The sequence below is a fragment of the Zootermopsis nevadensis genome, unplaced genomic scaffold (genome assembly GCF_977971745.1).
Source record: "Zootermopsis nevadensis isolate Lab colony 2312 unplaced genomic scaffold, Znev_1.0 Znev_ptg000012l, whole genome shotgun sequence".
Taxonomy (NCBI): domain Eukaryota; kingdom Metazoa; phylum Arthropoda; class Insecta; order Blattodea; family Termopsidae; genus Zootermopsis; species Zootermopsis nevadensis.
Window position 1 is genome coordinate 5,440,492 of NW_028259144.1, and position 18,633 is coordinate 5,459,124.

The following is an 18,633-nucleotide window of genomic DNA, read 5'->3' on the forward strand; positions in this document are numbered from 1 at the left end:
ACTAAAGATTATTGAGTTAACATTTCTATCACTGCCAGATGTCACCAATGCAGATCATCTATGAATGTCATTAAAAGTGTCACACAAAATTAATCAAGTGTTCTTGCTTTGAAGATGGAAGTGTTAATTGCAGGAAGAAATATTTGTATTGTAAGGCCCACAGATCTGTATTTTATGGCGTCTAAATGGATAAAGAAAACAAATACACTGAAACACCAAATGCAAGATTATGTTTGTGACTCTCTGAACATCCCTTAGGAAAATTTTAACAGAAGGCATTAACAATCCCACTAATTATAACTGATCATGACATGAATAAAAAGGGTATGTTACTCTCAACATAAACAAACTCATTTAATACATATATTTATTTTCCAGTCTATACACAAAACTTGTTTTAAAATAATGTTGTTTAAAATTTTATAACATTTACAATATAAATTGCATTATGTTATATTTTATATTTTATGGCGCTTTCTGTGTCGTATAATATTACATCTTTCCAGCGCTTTTGATTTTTGACGACATGTTTCGATGGAAAGATGTAATATTATATGACACAGAAAGCGCCATAAAATATAAAATATAACATAATGCAATTTATATTGTAAATGTTATAAAATTTTAAACAACATTATTTTAAAACAAGTTTTGTGTATAGACTGGAAAATAAATATATGTATTGATATAACACAAACATGACGCAATTAAGATATAAACTCATTTAACCCTAGAAATGGGAAGATAAATTTCTGTAGTAGTTAAGCTGTAATAATGGCAGGCCATACAAATAATGGGATCAGTTCTGGTTTTATATTTGCTGTCAGGGAAAATTTAAGGATCACATATTTTATTTTTTATTAAATATAAGTCTAACAATATAGTAACTCCTTTAAAAATATAACTCAATATACACAACTAATAAACACACTTTTAGAATACTCTTAATGAGTTATGCAATAACCTGCTGCAACCTACAGGGTTATGGTATGCGGACCAATGTACTATTCACTTACCCAGTATATGTTTGCTAGTGATACCCTTTTCAGTAATAGTTTCTTTCGTTGATTCAATCATGCCTGGAAGAATATATGCCTGCCGATCAACAAGTGGCTGCAAAGGTGTTTCTACTGAGGAAAAGGCTGAAAATTTGTAACAATGAAAATTAAATTTGAAAACAGTGATACATGGGCAAGAGGTAAGTGGGTATCAACAAATCAGTGTAAGAGGAATAACAGCACTTCCACCTTGCATACATACACCAATATACAACAATAATTTTACCAGCTATTTTGTATGTTTACAAAGTGTGGTCTCTTACTTCAAAGTAAATATAAAGAATGTCCCAAAATGATGTATACACACATTCAATGAATGAAATAATTGCAAAGTGGTCACTCTGAAGGACAAAAAGAAACTGGAAGGAAAATAATGTTGCTATGAATTGAACCTGTTAGTGAGGATATAAACTGGATGTCCATGTGGAACTGTGGCTGCTAATGGGCCTACTGTCCATCCCTCAGATATTACATGAATAAATGTGGAGCAGCAGTAGAATGATATTAATAGGGCAAAACTGAAGGACTCTGAGAAAAATCCATCCCAGTGGCACTCTGTTAACTATAAAATAAATCCCACATGGACCAACTTGGGAGCAAAACTAGGCCTTCATGGTTTGAAGATAGGGACTAAACACTGGGCTATGGCAAAAATCCTTACCAGAGAATTAGTAAAACTAAAGATATTACAGACATGAACTCACATTCACAGTGCAGCAGTTAGGAACTGGACTGACACAAGCACTAACACAACCAGTCACCCAAGACTTATCAAACAAACAAATAACAGTAGACAAAGTGAAGCCAAATGCCTTGCAGAGTTTTGAAGTAATGGTTCAACTACAGAAATGTGATGGCTCATTTCAGTATTGTTGGGTCATATCATACAATAAATGTTATTACTGTACCAGGTCTTTAGTGTGTAACTTCTCAAGACGGGGAGGAAGATTAGGCTACTTGTTTCTTTTAAGGTACTATACCAACATAAAGTTGTCTAACAGTCAGACATCTCTGGTGTTCAGCTATTTCCTGTTTTTTGTGCAAAGAATTCATAAAAGCTTCAGCACAGAACAGATACACAGTATGAACACAAATTAGATGCTATGTTCTAATGAAAACATCAACACGCAACATTATTATTAAAAAAGTATATGAAAATATGAAACACATGCTATTACATTTATTGACAGCAGAGGCGGAGTCAATCGTGAGGCCCTGGCCAGAACTGAATAGCAAAGCCCCTTAAGAAAAAAGTATACATAAGGCATTTTAGGCAATTTTAACCATTACAATTTTAACAATCTGAAAACTACCTCCCTACAACTGACTCACCCGATTCATGCAAGACTACCTTTTCTCAACTGTAAATCCTAATGCAGGTAACTGCCAATTACTCAGAAAAATTAACAGAAAGAGTGATATTGTGACCAAACAGTACATAGTTACCTACCATTAACAATAGCATTTTATGAACGGTATTTAAAAATTCTCATTTACTATCCATAGGCTTTTATAAAAAAACTTTATCAATTTGGTATTCATTGCTGTCAGTCCCAGATAAAAGAATATGCATAAGACAAACTGATTCAATAATATAAGGAGAAAAGACAATTCCAACACACACAAGTACAGTGTGAGGCACGAGGCCCCGGGGTGTCACTCACCCCCTTTGCCACCACTGTTTAGTGGAATTGTAAAAATGTGAAGAAATCTCATTCCATAGGGTCCAACATATGACAAGAAACCTTATGAGCCAATTGAAACATAATGTTTGATATTTTACCTGTGGTATTTCTCTGTACTTTGCCCTCGTACAACTCCAGCGTCACAATTTCAGTTCGTCGTGATTTTTCACTGAAGTAACTGTACAGGAGCCAATTCTCAGAGTGAACCGCGTGCACTGGCTCTCGGGCTCGTTTGTGGGAAATTGAAAATACCACTGATCCTGACACCACATCTATTAAGTAGATATTCAAGAACTCTGAAACATAATAAGCTGGATTAAAAGGACTCATGCATCAATCAGTATAAATAGTCCAACATCAAGAGATATGGAGAAAGAATGGAAGGAGTAAAGGAAGAAAATTTAAAAAAGCTGAAAGGAAGCAATGAAGGAAGAAAGAAGAAACCACACAAAATTATGTCTGTATATCATATTCTGTATTGATGACAAACACATATTTTAAGCTATTGAAAAAACACATGCTTCTGTCAGACACAGATGTCAAAACTAAATACACACATAAATTCTTCAAATCTCATATTGTATAAGATTTAAAATGTGGCATCTATTGGAGAGAAAATAGAAACTGAGTTTAAAGTTACAAGGAAGAAAATCAATTTTGTGTGTAATATGAGGTACAATGTTGTCAGATAATGCTTTGAGAAATTCCTGTGGCCAGTTTGCTTCAAGGCGGTGCACTAATTTTGTTCCAGTGTAGTGATCAATAGGCCTCTCCTCTATAAATATTGTGGCATAATTAGTGCTGTCAAAGGGTTGGTGGGAACACAGAATCAAGCAGACGTATTTATTGACAACTCCTAAGAGAGATAATCCCAAGTCAATCATGTTTCAGTGGTTGGAAGAAGCTGGTCCCAGCATGCAGACATAACTTTGTATTCAACATACACAAAATGTTATGAATGGTTGTAGGAGACCTAGAAGGTATTAGTTCAGATAATCCATGATTCTGTACTTGAGAAAAATTGAATATGAATGAAACTCAATTCCATCTCATCACTTAATAATCACTGTGAACCTAAAAGAAGTCATCAGGCAGTTCCTGAAATATTAGCTAAAACCCTCAATTAACTTTATGCCATTTGCACATCTAGGTACTTGAACTACAATGTAATGAACACCTGTTAATTAAGCACATATTATGATTCAAATTTCACATAAGGTACCAAGGTTTTTAAACAAATAATGATAAAGGTTATTTTACAGTTTAGCATCACGCTGTGGAATAATTCAGAAACATGTACTATAGTATTTCCATCACAAACAAATTACTGTTTAACAATATTATTTAACACGGATAAATTAATACAGTGTCCCAAACAAGATGTATAAAGTTTATAATATGGTGACTGCTTGTCAGTCAGTTGATCACTGCTGTCAATTGTGCCATAAAGGTAACAGTGGTTAATTTGAACACCTAAACTAGATTCGCTAATTCATTAAGTGCCAATGCTATGCATGTAGTGGTTCAGTTTATTAAAATACCTTTATTTCATTCAATGAATGTAAGTGTGTATCTTTTTGGGATACCTGTAGTACTTAATTGACAATAACGTTAATTTATCATTATTTTAATTGTGTTAAATAACAAAGCATTTAGTTGTGTGATGATGGAAATATTACAGTATATTTCTATAACAGTAAACATGTTTACAATTTGGAACCATGAAGAACTTTTATCACAAAAACATCTCAGAATTTTAGAAGTGATAGCAACAGCTGGTAGACTGTTTGAAAATGCTACAGACATATCTTTTTCTGTCACAACAAACATAACATGACAACATAAGGACTCACGCCTGTGGACTGGATCGAATCCCTCAGTAAGGACCGCTACAAGGTTGGGGTTGATGTATTTGTATAGAACACTACGGTCGCCCAGTACTCTCCCCTGTGAATGGACCTTCTCAATGGAACTCTTACTGATGACAGCTGCAATGCGCTGGGAACCCTGAGTGAGTTTTATTTCCCAGACACGAGTTGCAATTAGTTTCTGAAACAGAAACTGATATTTTAGATACAGGTCACTCACAAAAAGAATGTATTTTATACATATTAGCATGTTGTAACACTACTTTTATGGACTTATTTATGAATTGTTTACATTAAGTATAAGTAAGACAGTATGTTCATATCTCTGGCTGCATTTGTTTCATCTACAAAGGTACTAATCAGATATCAATGGAATCTGGTGTTGTGGGATCTATGCTAAACTCAAGTGGATAAATGTTTTGTTCTCCACCACTTCACGATAACCCGAAAATACATGAAGGTGAAAGTTTATTTAATTTCTTAAAACTTGTAAAAAATTACTTTTATTTGATGTGGGCGTCTTTTGTAATGATTCAATTCTACTCTCTTGCTATTGAATATAAAATAAACTACCTATCGCAATGAGAAATTTTTTATATAAATTTGGCGGATGACATGTGGTTTAATAGTGTTTATTGCTTTCTGTAATTTTTTTAACATCAATCCCACAATCAACTCCATATTTTGAGGTTGCACTGGTTGACTGACATTGACTTCTCTGAATTGCTACATTATGGAAGGATATGCTTTTAAAACATATACTAAAACACTACAAATAATCTTTGGGTTCCATGAAAAGGTAAATTTCTTGACCATCTGAGAAACTATCAGCTTCTCAAGGATTCTTCTACAAGGAGTTCATCAAAAATATATAATTAAAAGTTAGAAACCTTAGCAAGATCTGTATTTGTGGCAACATGCCTATTCTTTGTACAACAAGCCATGGAGGTTTAAGAAGAACAGGGTGATTGTAATAAAATTGATCTTAGGAATATAGGTTGTCCCAAAAAGATGTACTCACATTATAATATAGAATATTATAACCTTGTGTGTACACATGTTTTGGGACACGCTGTACACTGAGGGCAGGTGAATAGACTGAATTGGTAGTAAAATTTGATTTTCAACATTGTTAAATCTACAGGTTCTATTAACAAGGAGTTTGTTTCAATCACTTTTTATGAAATGTGATTAAGTTTATTGTGAGTTTCATGCTAAGTATGGGTTAAAGGAGACAGACATAACCAAAATAAAAATAAGACAACAAATATTTTTAGTACAGCACTCTGCCCCTCCTCCTGGAAATAACAGTTCAGTAGTTTCAGAGCTAAAACATGTGTTCACACAGATACAACTTAACTGCTATGCTTCATTTTATGAATTTTATGGTATAAAAAGCCCACGTAAAGCAACAAGACTAACCTGCTTGGTGCTCAAAGCAAGGGAGTAGCCCACCAAAAGTCCAGTGTTTGGATCAGCCGTGAAGATGAATGTGGTAGCTGCAACTTTAACAGCTATGGACTGAGTGCTCTCTGGGTACACATGCAAGTTATCCTGATTATCAAGCAACAAGATTCCACGCAAGGAATCCGTGTTGCCTTCATGCAGCAGGAATGATTGTTTTACTTTATATCCAAGCCTTATTAGTCCATCAGGCTCAGTAAGAGGCTGGCCTGTAATTGGGTTGAACACAAATAGCATACCTTCATCTGTCACCTGAAACACAATTAGAAAATCAGCTAAGTAACTATACACAACAATAAAAAGAAGGCAGCAGTTTGAGAACAAGGTGATGAAGATAATATTTGCACTCAAGAGTAATGAAGAACAATATATATGCAGTCCTTGCACAAAGTGCATAATCGTAAAGGCGCATCTGTATGTCTGTACATTTCATCACTGAACACATTTAAATGAAATATGGTATTGTCAGTAAATTTAATTTTGCCACACAGATTCATATGCAGATATCAATGTTTCAAAGAAAAACACTGTCTCAACTTTTAGCCCAGAAGATGGAGACAGTATGTTTCTCCGGAATGCTGGTATCTACATACGGGTCTACATGGCATCACAACCCAGAATATCAACACCACATGTTGTCATGTATAACAAACTTCCTTTCAGAAAAGTACAAACAATGATGTAAAATTAATCAAGAAACATGTGGAGAAAGCAGGCACGGAAGAGATATATATATATATATATATATATATATATATATATATCTTCCGTGCCTGCTTTCTCCACACACATATATATATATATATATATATAAAAGGGAGTATAGAAAGAATGGACAGATACAAGAAGAGAACTGAATGCTTATAAAATAACCAAACATGGTTCAAACACTGGTGTAAAATGGCAACATGAAGAGATGCATTACACATACTATTAATATGGATGATCCTGGATCTATTAAAAATATTCTTTAATAAGCTTGGAAGCTGTATGGAACCAAAATTGGGTTGCTGGATGGTGGGAGATGGACATGAGATAGCTGGCATTTACTAACTGAAGGAAGTAAGTAAGTATTACAGAGGAACATATAAAGAGGTACTGTAGAGAAGGCCAAGGCTATAAACAAGCTGTGATACAAGGGAGGAGAAAAGTAATTATGGAATGGCAATGATCACTCTGAACTTCATACCATACCTTATGCCTGAATAGCAAGGCACACTGTGCTGGACTTGGAAAGTGACGGGTAGTTCTCTGGATGAAGAATGGTATGTAATTCTTTTCCGTGGCCTGATCCACATATGGTTTAACATTCTCCAGACGCTGCTGCCAAATTACTTCCCCACTCAAGTTGTCTATTCCAAAAACCTATAACATACACAAAATTAAATATGTTTTAAATAACACAATTAGGCCCTACTCACAATATAGGAGCTGCGATAAAAGTCTAATGCTTTTTAACATGATTATGTTAGGCATTGCCCATTATCTTTATATAAGAAACTGCTCCTTTATTCTGATGATTGACTGTTATAATACCGCAGGGTTCTTGATCTTATTTATTTTAACATTTTGCAGTGGACTGAATGACAAGAAATATGACAAAAACACTGGCCTGATGTTCTAGTAGTGATTTGTATACTAGATATGTATTACAGATGTCCCAAGTTCAACCCAGTACATTATTACAACAAATAAAAATATATGGGACAACAACATTAATCCTAAATACTTTTCACATTCAGTCATTTTATATAGCCCTTAAGTAAAGTCTAGTGAAGTAAGATCCAAAGATTGAAATGGTCAAGGAAAGGGTAAAAGATGCATCTCACTTTCATAAATCACACTTTTCAGATAAATTACCAATGAAGGAAATTAAAGGAACCTGATTTACCTTTCCAGCAGATGATGCTACAACTATCATCTTGTGTAGTCCAAACTCATCTCTAACAAGACCTGCTCTCTGGCCAGCTGAAGGTGGCTTCCCCAACCCAAAAATTGTTAATAATAAAGATCGTAGCTGCAGTATCTGACTTGCTAAACGGTGTATAAACATTCCCAAAAAACCAGCTGTAAAAAAACAGGAAAGTCTTGACATAGTAAACAATGTTTCCTACTGAATATTCATTTAAACACATTGTCCACATTTTGAAGTCTTCATAAAGGAACTAAGAATTTCAAATATTTTAGATACAAAAAAAGATCTGTACAAATATGACAAGCATTTGTGCTTGTCCAACCACCTTTACAACTGTATGTCAATAATTATTGAGACACTTTTCAGCCTCAGGGGTCATCAACATTGCTACCTATACAATATTTTCAACAAGCAAGAATAAATGGCACTTCATTAATGGTTTTTGTCAATAACATTCATAGACAAATTTGCATAAAATGCATCACAAAATAATATAAAATAAAAAACATGATTCTACCTAATCACCACATGCCCATGCCACAACAATATATTACACATTACACAAATACAAACATGTTGAGATTTAAATAGCTACTTTGAGGTGTTAAGCTGTACCACTTTCTACAGGTTTTAATAAAAGACAAACAGGTAACACCACATTGAGAAACATTTCTTCCACACACAAGAAGTTCACCAAGAACATCGAGCATGTTTACACTCTGAACAGCCATTATCAAGTGTGGTCAACAGCGATTTTCAGGAATACAGAAAATTCACTATCCTTTCACATATTCAATGATAAAGAATATTACGTATTTCATTATCCACACCAAAATATTATTTAAAACTCAGTGTGGCCATGGTAAAAGTTTCTTGTAAATGCAGCCATGAATTGGGATTGAAAAACATTTCCTTGATCTATACATGCATAATGCACGACAGGAATTTTTCTGTAAAATTTAACAAAAACAAAAAACAGTCTTATAATGGCACTAATCCTTAAATAACATTCACATTCCAACAAACATACCAGTTCATAAATTATTATGGAAATAGCAGGACTGGTGCTGAACAAAGGGAAACACTGTAAAAGAGAAGCCTTCAAGAACAGATGTTTAAAAGCATCTTGCACTGACTTCTGCATTGCCTTCACACTTTGCATCACTCTGATAGAAAGCAAATCACCTGCCTACAATAAATAAAATTTATATTCAGTATTTGGAATCTTCTCCACATAAGATGGAATGTAAAGAAGTAGGGTGCACAATATACAGCCTTTCCTACCTTAATGTCAACCTTTCCTGCATGTGACACATCCTGCTTTCACAAAGAAAATTCAGAGTTTCTACATCTGCAGCCATTACATTCACAACTGAGAAAATGGCAACTAATTTTCTGCTAATGCAACCTGAAGTTTATCTCTGCTAATATCAAAGCCTAACACCAGACACATCCTAAGCTGGTTCCATCCATCTCCCACACTCACAACCTATCTCTGGGAAAGATCCATCTGAATGTTATTTTCCCACCTCTTTCTCAGCCTTTAAAGTAACTACTTTCAAAGAGGTCTCCCCACCACACCCCAGCACAACCTACTAGGTGTCCCAACTCTAAGAACTATGTGACCTGCAAGGATCACATGTCCTCATCATATAACATCCTAAGTTTCCTACTTACTTCACAATTCTTTGATCCATACACTTTACTAAACACACTCTATTCAGACACAAATTACATTCTTCCTTAAAAATATGTTTCAACAAAATAATTGTCCAAATTATTGAATTGTGTATCTACTGTGTTTATCTTCAGTTTTAAATGTTTTGGCAAGTAGAAAGAATGACAAGTTTCTAAACTTAAGTATAATAACCACCATTTTAAGACTGAGTATAACCATGGCTTTTCCTTCTGGCATTACAAACCAGTATGTCATACCAATACATCAAGATGCAGCTGTACTAAAGGATTCTCACTCTTCATTGCCTTTTCAAATATTTGAAAAGGCTTTACTTTGTCAAAAATGTAAAAATTATTACAACCCTCACCCTGACACAGCTGTGTACTTCATTCTTAAAAAAATTAAAACCAGACATCCAAATATAAAAGAAATGATGTCTAATAACAAAGCTTTTCAAGCGACTGTTAAACCAACGTCTGCTCTCTGCTAATGACAGACTGACACCACAAAAACACTCTACACATTGAAAAAGAAACAGCATGCTGCAAAATGCTTCATGCAAAATCCATCCAGTACTTACATGACACCCCAAAATCCACTGGCAGCACAGAAAAGCAATGAAACAAGAAATATTAATATGTTTAATAAGTGAAAAGGTATCATAATATAATTTTAATGTTAAGGCTGCAGTGTTTATCATTATTTTATTTATTTTTTAATGGATAATAACTTATTCCTCTTTATTTCATTTTCATTATTAATGGGCAAGAACTTATCTCTTCTCCACTTTCTACCACTAGACATGAATGATTTGATAAAATAATGTGCATAACATAAAAGCGCAAAATTTGTATAACATAAGGGTTAAATTTCATGTTATACGTACACTCCACATTACACCATGTTACATTATCGTCAGTTACCCAAGAGAAAAGCTTTACAAGTTTCAGACTTCTGCAAGAGTCTATACTGCCAAGGTCAAAGCTTTTCTCATGAGCAAATAACAGTACAATTTTAAAAAAACTGTATTAGTGAGAAAGGAATAAGCACATAGCAGGGTTAAGGGCCAAAACACCTGGAAATTTATGACTGATTTGCAGACAGTAGACCCGTATTCTGATAACTGCTCTTTCCTTCCTCACCCAGTCTAATTTTGCACACTGTTTTAAAACATTCCACAGCTAAATAATTATTTAATGTTCCTCAAGAACAATGGATTTGTGCACCAATCCGAGTTTAATCTTAACAAATTCCACCCTACAGACCTTCATGAGAAGCAAATGGTCAAGAAATTTCCTGCCCTCTATGAACCCAAAGGTTCATTAATAACTACACTCACTCTATTAAAATAGGTAAGCTGTTTAAGACACAACCCATTATGTGGTGAAATCAACAACAGAAAATATGTATACAAATTAGCAGTAATATCTTTTAGTATGAAACACTTAAAGAGATGGCCAATAAAGGTTAAAACATGCAGTGGATCCTTAATAAATGTTGAAAGTATAGTCAAAAACCTAACATTGATTATCACGTTCACAAGAACCTGCCTGAGCCATATACATCTAGTTCACAACTTCACACCTATTTTAATGTAATCAAGATTCACTTGCCTAGGTCTTCCAAGTGGTCCCTTCAGATTTAAGAACAATCTTCAACACTGGTGTAATCACTCATATAATAAAAAGTTAACAACAAATGTGGGAATACCACAAAAGAAGAGAAATTAAGTGTGAGTTCCACCGTATTTTCAATAATTTATATGATATACTTAAACATTCATGCAAATTGTTATTTAACATAACCCTCTTACTGTCCATGCTGTCTCTTGTCTTCATGGCTAAAGTGACATGCTTGGAAATGGGTTGGAGGAAGGGAAGACTGAAAGAGTGGGCCAATCAGGGATGAGAAGCGACAGGGAGATGGAGCTAGGCCAAGAGAGCATTTCCAAGCAGGCACCAGAGGTGTAGGCAGCCCTTCTCAGGGGCCAACAGATGGGATTAATTTCTTGGTAAGAGTCTATGATCTTTCAGGTCATGAATGAGAGGTTTCCATAACCAACCAACACTGGGAGAAGTCATCCCACCCTCCCTGTTCATGTTGTAGATATGGAGCTTTGATCTCTGTCACTTCCCTGATATCTTTACCAGTGATAATACATATTTTTTACAGACATAAACATGTTTAAGTAAAGAATTACATGATGAGGAAGAAGGATTGATCAAATTCATGCATTCCTTTTTTACCAGCCAGATTACACATAGTCAGCAAAATCATTGGGGCAAATGCCTCTTGTATGTTTGTGCCACTGTGCCCATTCAACAACTTTTATGAGTCTTACGTTTGGGAACTTTAACACAGCCTGAATGATTTTTAATTTACTTAACAATTATTTGTCAGGTACTTAAGTTATGTTGCAGTAAATGTGAAATAAAAGGATGATTAGAAATGGTGACTTCAGAACATTATGGAAGAACATTGCAATGGTCTATTTTTTACTATTCTGGTAGTGGGGAAAACTGATCAGTATATCCATTCTACTATTGGCCAGTACTATGTTAAATCCTTACACACATAACACCAAGCAAGAAATAATAGGATGACTGTGAATGGTGAATTTGGAATGATATGGGAGAACACGACATGGTTTATTTTTAAGGTGTCAGTATTATCTTGACAACTGCCAATATCAAACAAACTGTGATATATACTTCTCAGTATCTCCCATATGTAAATCCAGTGGTAAATAGTCACAGCTTTAAATTACATCATTCTGTAGTAACTGTTACATTAAATCCTTCAAAAGAGATTTACTTGATTAAAGAAAGCAGGTCCTACAATTTAAGATGCAAAGAGTCGATTATAACTGCCAGAATGGGTAAATCTCTGAAATAAAAGTATTTTTTCAGGAATGTAAAATTTTCTTTTCCTAATTTTTACTGTCTTACAGTCAATTCCAATGCTACAGACTATACGAGTGCTAGGCTCTTCCTCTTCTTCTTCCATCCACTGATTAGGTTCAAGTCTGTCCTACATCATAGCCATCTTCTGAATGTTCTACTGTATCTCTATACTAATGTGTGACAGCAGCTCCAATGAACCATCTTTTAACACACGCCTGAATTAAAGACAACTAAAAATAAGACTCCAAGCACAGACCAGACTGAATCATGACAAACCTAATACAACCTACCTCACTGGTCACTGACTCAACTGATTCACTTGCAGGAAATATGTGAAAACTTTCACTGTCCCTTAAAAATAATATATATGTTTTTCTGTATATGAGAGGATAATATGTATTTATATTATATTACTCACTCTCTTTGTGGTCAAATTCCTTTTCAATAGCTGCATCAGTGTCAGACACCGGCAAATCCAAAATTTCAACAGCAGCAATTGATGCCAAGGCTTCTTCTCTAATCCACACAAATTTTCCTGGATGGAACACCAGAGCAAGGGCATGATCATCTGTTGCCAACAAAATGTGACAACCTCTGCTCGTATCCCTTCGTAGGGAACAGACTGCAGCTGCTATACCTGCTTCACCTAATCCATTTGGGTACTTCATTTTCCCAGAAAGATCATTCATTTCTATGCCACTCTCTAGTTCATATGCTGACAGCTCCAATGACTGTAAAAATTATAATACAAGAATGCACATAATTAAAAGTTTTCTGTGGGGAGAGTATGTAAAGTGATGGACAATTCGTTGAAGTACACTCTACTAAGCAAGACAGCAAAGGGTTGGAGGTACATTCAAACTGCAAGAATGGCTCAACACAAAACTTAGTTTGCATTTCTGTATGACAACAAAAACCACTATAAAAATTGTTATAATCTGTTAACCTTATAAGAGAATGAGATAAAATCATAAATGATAATGAAAATTCTAACACATCCAGAAAAAAGTAGCACAAAATTTTACTATTCATAATAACCACCCTCACAGAGAAAAATAATTAGTGCAGGACTCCAGAAATACAACTGAAAAATCTACCACAAACTCAAACTGCTCATACCTTGCACTGTTGAACAAACATATACTTTCATTCTGGTAAAAAAATACATAATTTTTCAAATTCTGCACTAATTTCAGCAAGAAAGTGGACATCCTTTTTTGATTAATTTTTTAGTATATGTAGATCAGTGCTAAGAATACTCACCACCAGTATTTGTTAATTCACCTATGGTTAGTGGATGAACATATTTCTGGAGCCCTGAACTACTGTATTATATTTAACACCTGAGAGAATGAGAATGTTAATGAAGAATCTGAATATTTTAAAGGGGGTTGTTTCTAAAGTAATAAATGGAGTTCTGTCTCCAGTAAAATATTTTTTGGTCCAGTATTTAATTTGGCCATTCTATGGCAAATCAACACAACTTAAAGGCAACATTGTCATTACCATTTCTGACTGTAACAAAATTCTGCAAGCTCATTACATCTCTTTAGGGAGTAATGCATATGAAATTTCCCTTAAAATTTCTGTATTCTGATTCACTAAAATCCTTATAACTCTAGTCTGAACATTCTTGTACCAATTAAAAACTCTTAAGTAGCGCTTTGTTTTGGTATGCCACTCATATTACAGAGTACATCAACATTTTCATGTTGGCCTTTAAACTTTGACCCGTACAGACACCCTACAGGACATCGTGACTCATCCAGCACCTGATTCCAGTACAGTCAAGTTATATTTCCTTGTCTGACAAGTTTTGTAGTGGTTTTATCAAGTGCAAAGTAAATTCTTATTCTTGTAAAGTTTAAAATGACTGGAAGTTCTATCTACATATGCCAAAAAAACAGATGTTTTAAAACTATGTTATAATCCCTTAAATGTCAGTTATAGTGCAACTTCCAAGAAAAACCTGAGACCTTTGTAGGACCAGGTGATGAAAAAAGGTTTCTAGAAATCAGAAAAACAAATAATCTGTGATAAATGTAGGAAAAGTACTGCAAATCTGGTCATAAGTTATGGAAATTAAGCTACGTCTTTTCAAAGGAACATATGTAGACAGCTCTAAAATTGAACAGGTTCACTTTGTTTCTTCCTTGAATGAGACTTTGGAGTCAGAAAACTCACACTTTCCACAAAAAAGTTTTCACAAATGAAGAATCCAAAGGAAGAATTCAAGAAAGTGAAAGGAGCAGTGAAAAAAATAGAAAAAATTTCACATGACAAGAAGAAAGGGGCGAAAAGGTTGAAATGTTGACAAGTGTTCCAAGAACTGGTCAGTTAGGAAAACCCAACAAAAGTTCAAAGCATAAAATTTACATGGCATTTACTTGCAAGAAATTAGTCGTTGAGAATTTTTTTTTGTAAAGCCTAAATGCAAAAACCTAGGCTAACTGATGCCTTCTGCAACAGATAAAATTGTGAGAAACAAAAGTGGATCCAGGAACTGCAATGGGTTACAAATATGCTACCAGCGAAAAGAAATCTCATTTCACCACAGAGAAACTAGAAACCAAACTTCACAGACTATAAAAAGAGCTATTCGTACTGATAAAACTCCTCAAGTGACATATTATTTATATTTTAATGTATAAGTGTCACAAGTTTCTTTTCTGCCTTTCTTATTAATGTTGTATTACCTATGTAGTTCACTATAATCTTTAATGTAAGTGACCATGTGTATAGCTGTAGTTATAAACAATATGAATCTTAACGCATTCATGTCCCAAGCCTTTATATTGGCTTATATAATTATGACTATTTCTGAGAGTTTCATTTGTTATGGTACTTTGCACTGTATCGTTTATTCTCTAGAATTTAATCAGTACTTCTATGTATTCTTGTTCTTTACACATTAATGCTTACCCCTTCAACATAAAGTGTTTGCAGTATACTACTGCTGTTTTCATAAGGTGCAATGAACAGTTTTGATGCTGCTGGAAACTGGTGAGGACACAGCATGAATCCATTCACATCCAGAAGAAGCAAATATTTGTTGGGACCATCCCTTGTGGCCACTGCCACGACTGGCTGAGAACCTCCAACAGTCTCCAATGTCACACCAGTCTTTACTTCCTTCAGGAAAGCAGACAGTGAATTGGTCTGAGTACTACTCTCAGTCAAAGTGATAGTATTCAGGAAAATGTTATGTTCTGTCACTTCCAAGCAAGCCAGGTACGGGAAAGCCAAGACACACCTATATAAGAAGAGGCAAAACAAGTTTCACTCCACATTTTATAATAGAATCAATTTGTTATCTTGTAGATATAATAACTGCTGTGATTTTCTATGATGCCATGCAAATGGCTCTAGCCCTGCTCATTTCAGTCCCATGATGGCTACATAGTTACGGTTTTGTGATAACATAAGACAAACATTTCTAGTTCCTATGGCACTTTGGTCTCTTTAGATTTGATTTTACTTGGTTTGATTTCCTATAATTTATGTAGTTACTCATAATTTAGTTTAACGTTCACATTTTAGATCAGGTATAAATATGTAGGATTTGAGGTTTTCGCAGTGGTGAGTCTGAAGATTGCTGTTGCAACAACCCAGAAGCCAGAAATCTTCAGGTATAAATATTTAAGTAAGAACAGAATGGTTTTAGAGACAACAGGCCAATGGTTGATTCAATTTTTACAGTGAAGTATATACATCAGAAAAGATGGGAAAGTGACACAGACACATGTCTGTCCTTTACTGATCTTGAAAAATCATATGGCAGTGAAAACAAATAAGAAAATGGGAAAGAATTACAGAGAGGAAAGAAATAACAGAGAGAATAAGGAACATTCATAAAATATGTGGAATCAGTGTGATCAGAGACTGCAAAAAATCTGTTTCCCAACAAGAAAATGTATGAGATAATGAGTAGGAAAAGGACAAGAAAGTGGAACACAAAAAATTGATACATATACATGACAGTAATATGGAAACTGAATGAAAGCACATTAGAGAATAAATTCCAAAGGGCTCCACAGTATGTAGGGATTTTGGATTAAATGTCTATTTATATTTAATGTGTGGTTATAATAATAAGCTGCACGATGGGGCATGGAAAAGGTAAAATGTAGTAAACATAAATGAAGTGAAAATCTTTAAGTATTTAGAAAGTAAAACAGTAACAACTGGAAGCATTAAAGAAGAAACACAAAAAGAACAGAATGCAGGACAATTTTACCAAGTAGTAAGGGACATACTTGGAAATTAGAATGGCTAAGGGATATTATGCCTACTTAAAAATTACTATATGCCTATATTAACATACAGAGCAAAATAGATAGAATAGGGAATTTACAGTAAATTCATGCACATGTGAAATGAATGAATGAAGACAGAATTTCAAAAAGGTTCAGAACATGAAATTAAAAGGAAAATGTCCAACAGGAAGACTATGAGCAAGATAGATAGAGGCGCCTGGTTGTCAGCCAGCCCACTTAACCTTTACTCTCTGCGCTTATTGATGGTCCAACTGGCCATGTGTTTAACTAGCACAATGTTACATTGTTAATCCTTGAGTTAAAGTCTGACTGGCTGCCCCACAATAAGTGAAATTAAATCCCCTATTATCATACAATAAAGATTAAGAAGGAAATCTCTTAAAAATAATGAGTATTATTTATGTACATACAACACAAAGGTAAAGTAATTCTTGTGTCTAAGCATCATACCTAAATGTGTAAAAAGAGAAAAAGTAAAACTAACTTCAATATTAACCTTTACTCCTCTGCATATGATTTTCAGTTCTTTGATGAATTAATAATGTACATCATACATCTGTACATTTAATACAAGAAAAGATATCCAACTGTTCTTACAATACCTTGAATCCCCTGCAATCCATTGCACAGGAGTGTCATGAGATGAAACTTTGGTACCCACAGATATGTTGTACGCATTGACAGTTATGTGAGACAGAGCATCAGATACAACTTGGAACAGTTGCTTTTGGAACAGAAACCACCTTACATCTGTCAACCTGAAAGAGACTGAACTGTGAGTTTAATAGCATCAAACAATACATATAAGTACAGTAGGATCCACACTTAATGTTCTTTGATTTAAAGTTTCCACCATTTCAGTTATACAACTTCTGTAGTCCAACCCCATTATCTCAATATTAAGTTCCCCCACTTTAAGGTTTCTGACTGGCTATGGACTGGACAACCGGGGTTCGATCCCTGACGGGGGCGGAGGATTCCCCCCCCCCCTCTAGATTCTGCATCCAGACCGGCTCTGGGGCCCATCCAGCCTCCTATCCAATGGGTACCGGGATCCTTTCCCGGGGGTAAAGCGCGACCAGGGTGTGATGCTGACCACTTACCTCCATCTAGTGCCGAGGTCAAGTATGAGTAGAAGCTATACCTCCTCTCTCCCCCCAAGTGCTTACATGGCTCATAGTGGGACAGCTTTACTTCACTTTTTACCACTTTAAGGTTTACTTAGTTTTCTTCTCAAATTCATTATCCCCTCCTCCAGAGAAAAATTAAATGGGGATTCCTAAATAGCTGTATGTTTTAATGATTATGACAGACAAATGTGTAAGTCCCTAATCTTACCAGTTGCATCAATGTCCTATTTTTAAAACACTAATGTGTTTGCTACACAGATTCTTTTAGGCGGAATTCTCTCAATTATAGCAGGGCAAAATCTATTAGTTTCTCACCAGATGTTCTTTGAATCTTGTGCTAAAATCCAAACAGTTTCTTAAAAACACATAATATGGATTTATCTGGCACTGGTGCAAGAAACATGAACACAGTTAATGCCATGGTCAATTGTCTCGCAATACTCGGAACAATTTCAAAACTATCTTAAATATTAATCCTGCAAGTGAGTCTTGGGACACTAAATTTCTGGTTGAGCCCTGTATGTGGTAACACAAAATCATAAGAAGAACTTACAGTATCTGCTTTCCTTTAGATCAAGGCTCAAGGCATACTACTACAGTGAAACCTCGATGCATCGTTTTCGGCGGGGGTGGGAAATAAAAACGATGAATGCGG

The 18,633-nt window shown here is 34.8% G+C and overlaps 1 protein-coding gene across 4 annotated transcripts in view; it reads right to left on the bottom strand.

Annotated features, from left to right (window-relative positions):
- EMC1 (ER membrane protein complex subunit 1) overlaps positions 1-18,633 on the bottom strand; it is a 66,196-nt gene that overhangs the window by 7,605 nt on the left and 39,958 nt on the right. For 3 of the 4 annotated variants that reach the window (XM_087347737.1, XM_022081672.2, XM_087347738.1), the window contains exons 4-13: positions 17,451-17,606; positions 15,494-15,824; positions 12,990-13,302; positions 10,249-10,266; positions 7,967-8,142; positions 7,270-7,440; positions 6,034-6,327; positions 4,597-4,792; positions 2,842-3,039; positions 1,017-1,142 (exon numbers count right to left, since the gene is read on the bottom strand). In XM_087347737.1, the coding sequence (XP_087203863.1) occupies positions 1,017-1,142; positions 2,842-3,039; positions 4,597-4,792; positions 6,034-6,327; positions 7,270-7,440; positions 7,967-8,142; positions 10,249-10,266; positions 12,990-13,302; positions 15,494-15,824; positions 17,451-17,606 (1,979 nt within the window). The remainder of the gene's footprint in view (positions 1-1,016; positions 1,143-2,841; positions 3,040-4,596; positions 4,793-6,033; positions 6,328-7,269; positions 7,441-7,966; positions 8,143-10,248; positions 10,267-12,989; positions 13,303-15,493; positions 15,825-17,450; positions 17,607-18,633) is intronic. The other variant, XM_087347735.1, reaches the window with a different exon arrangement.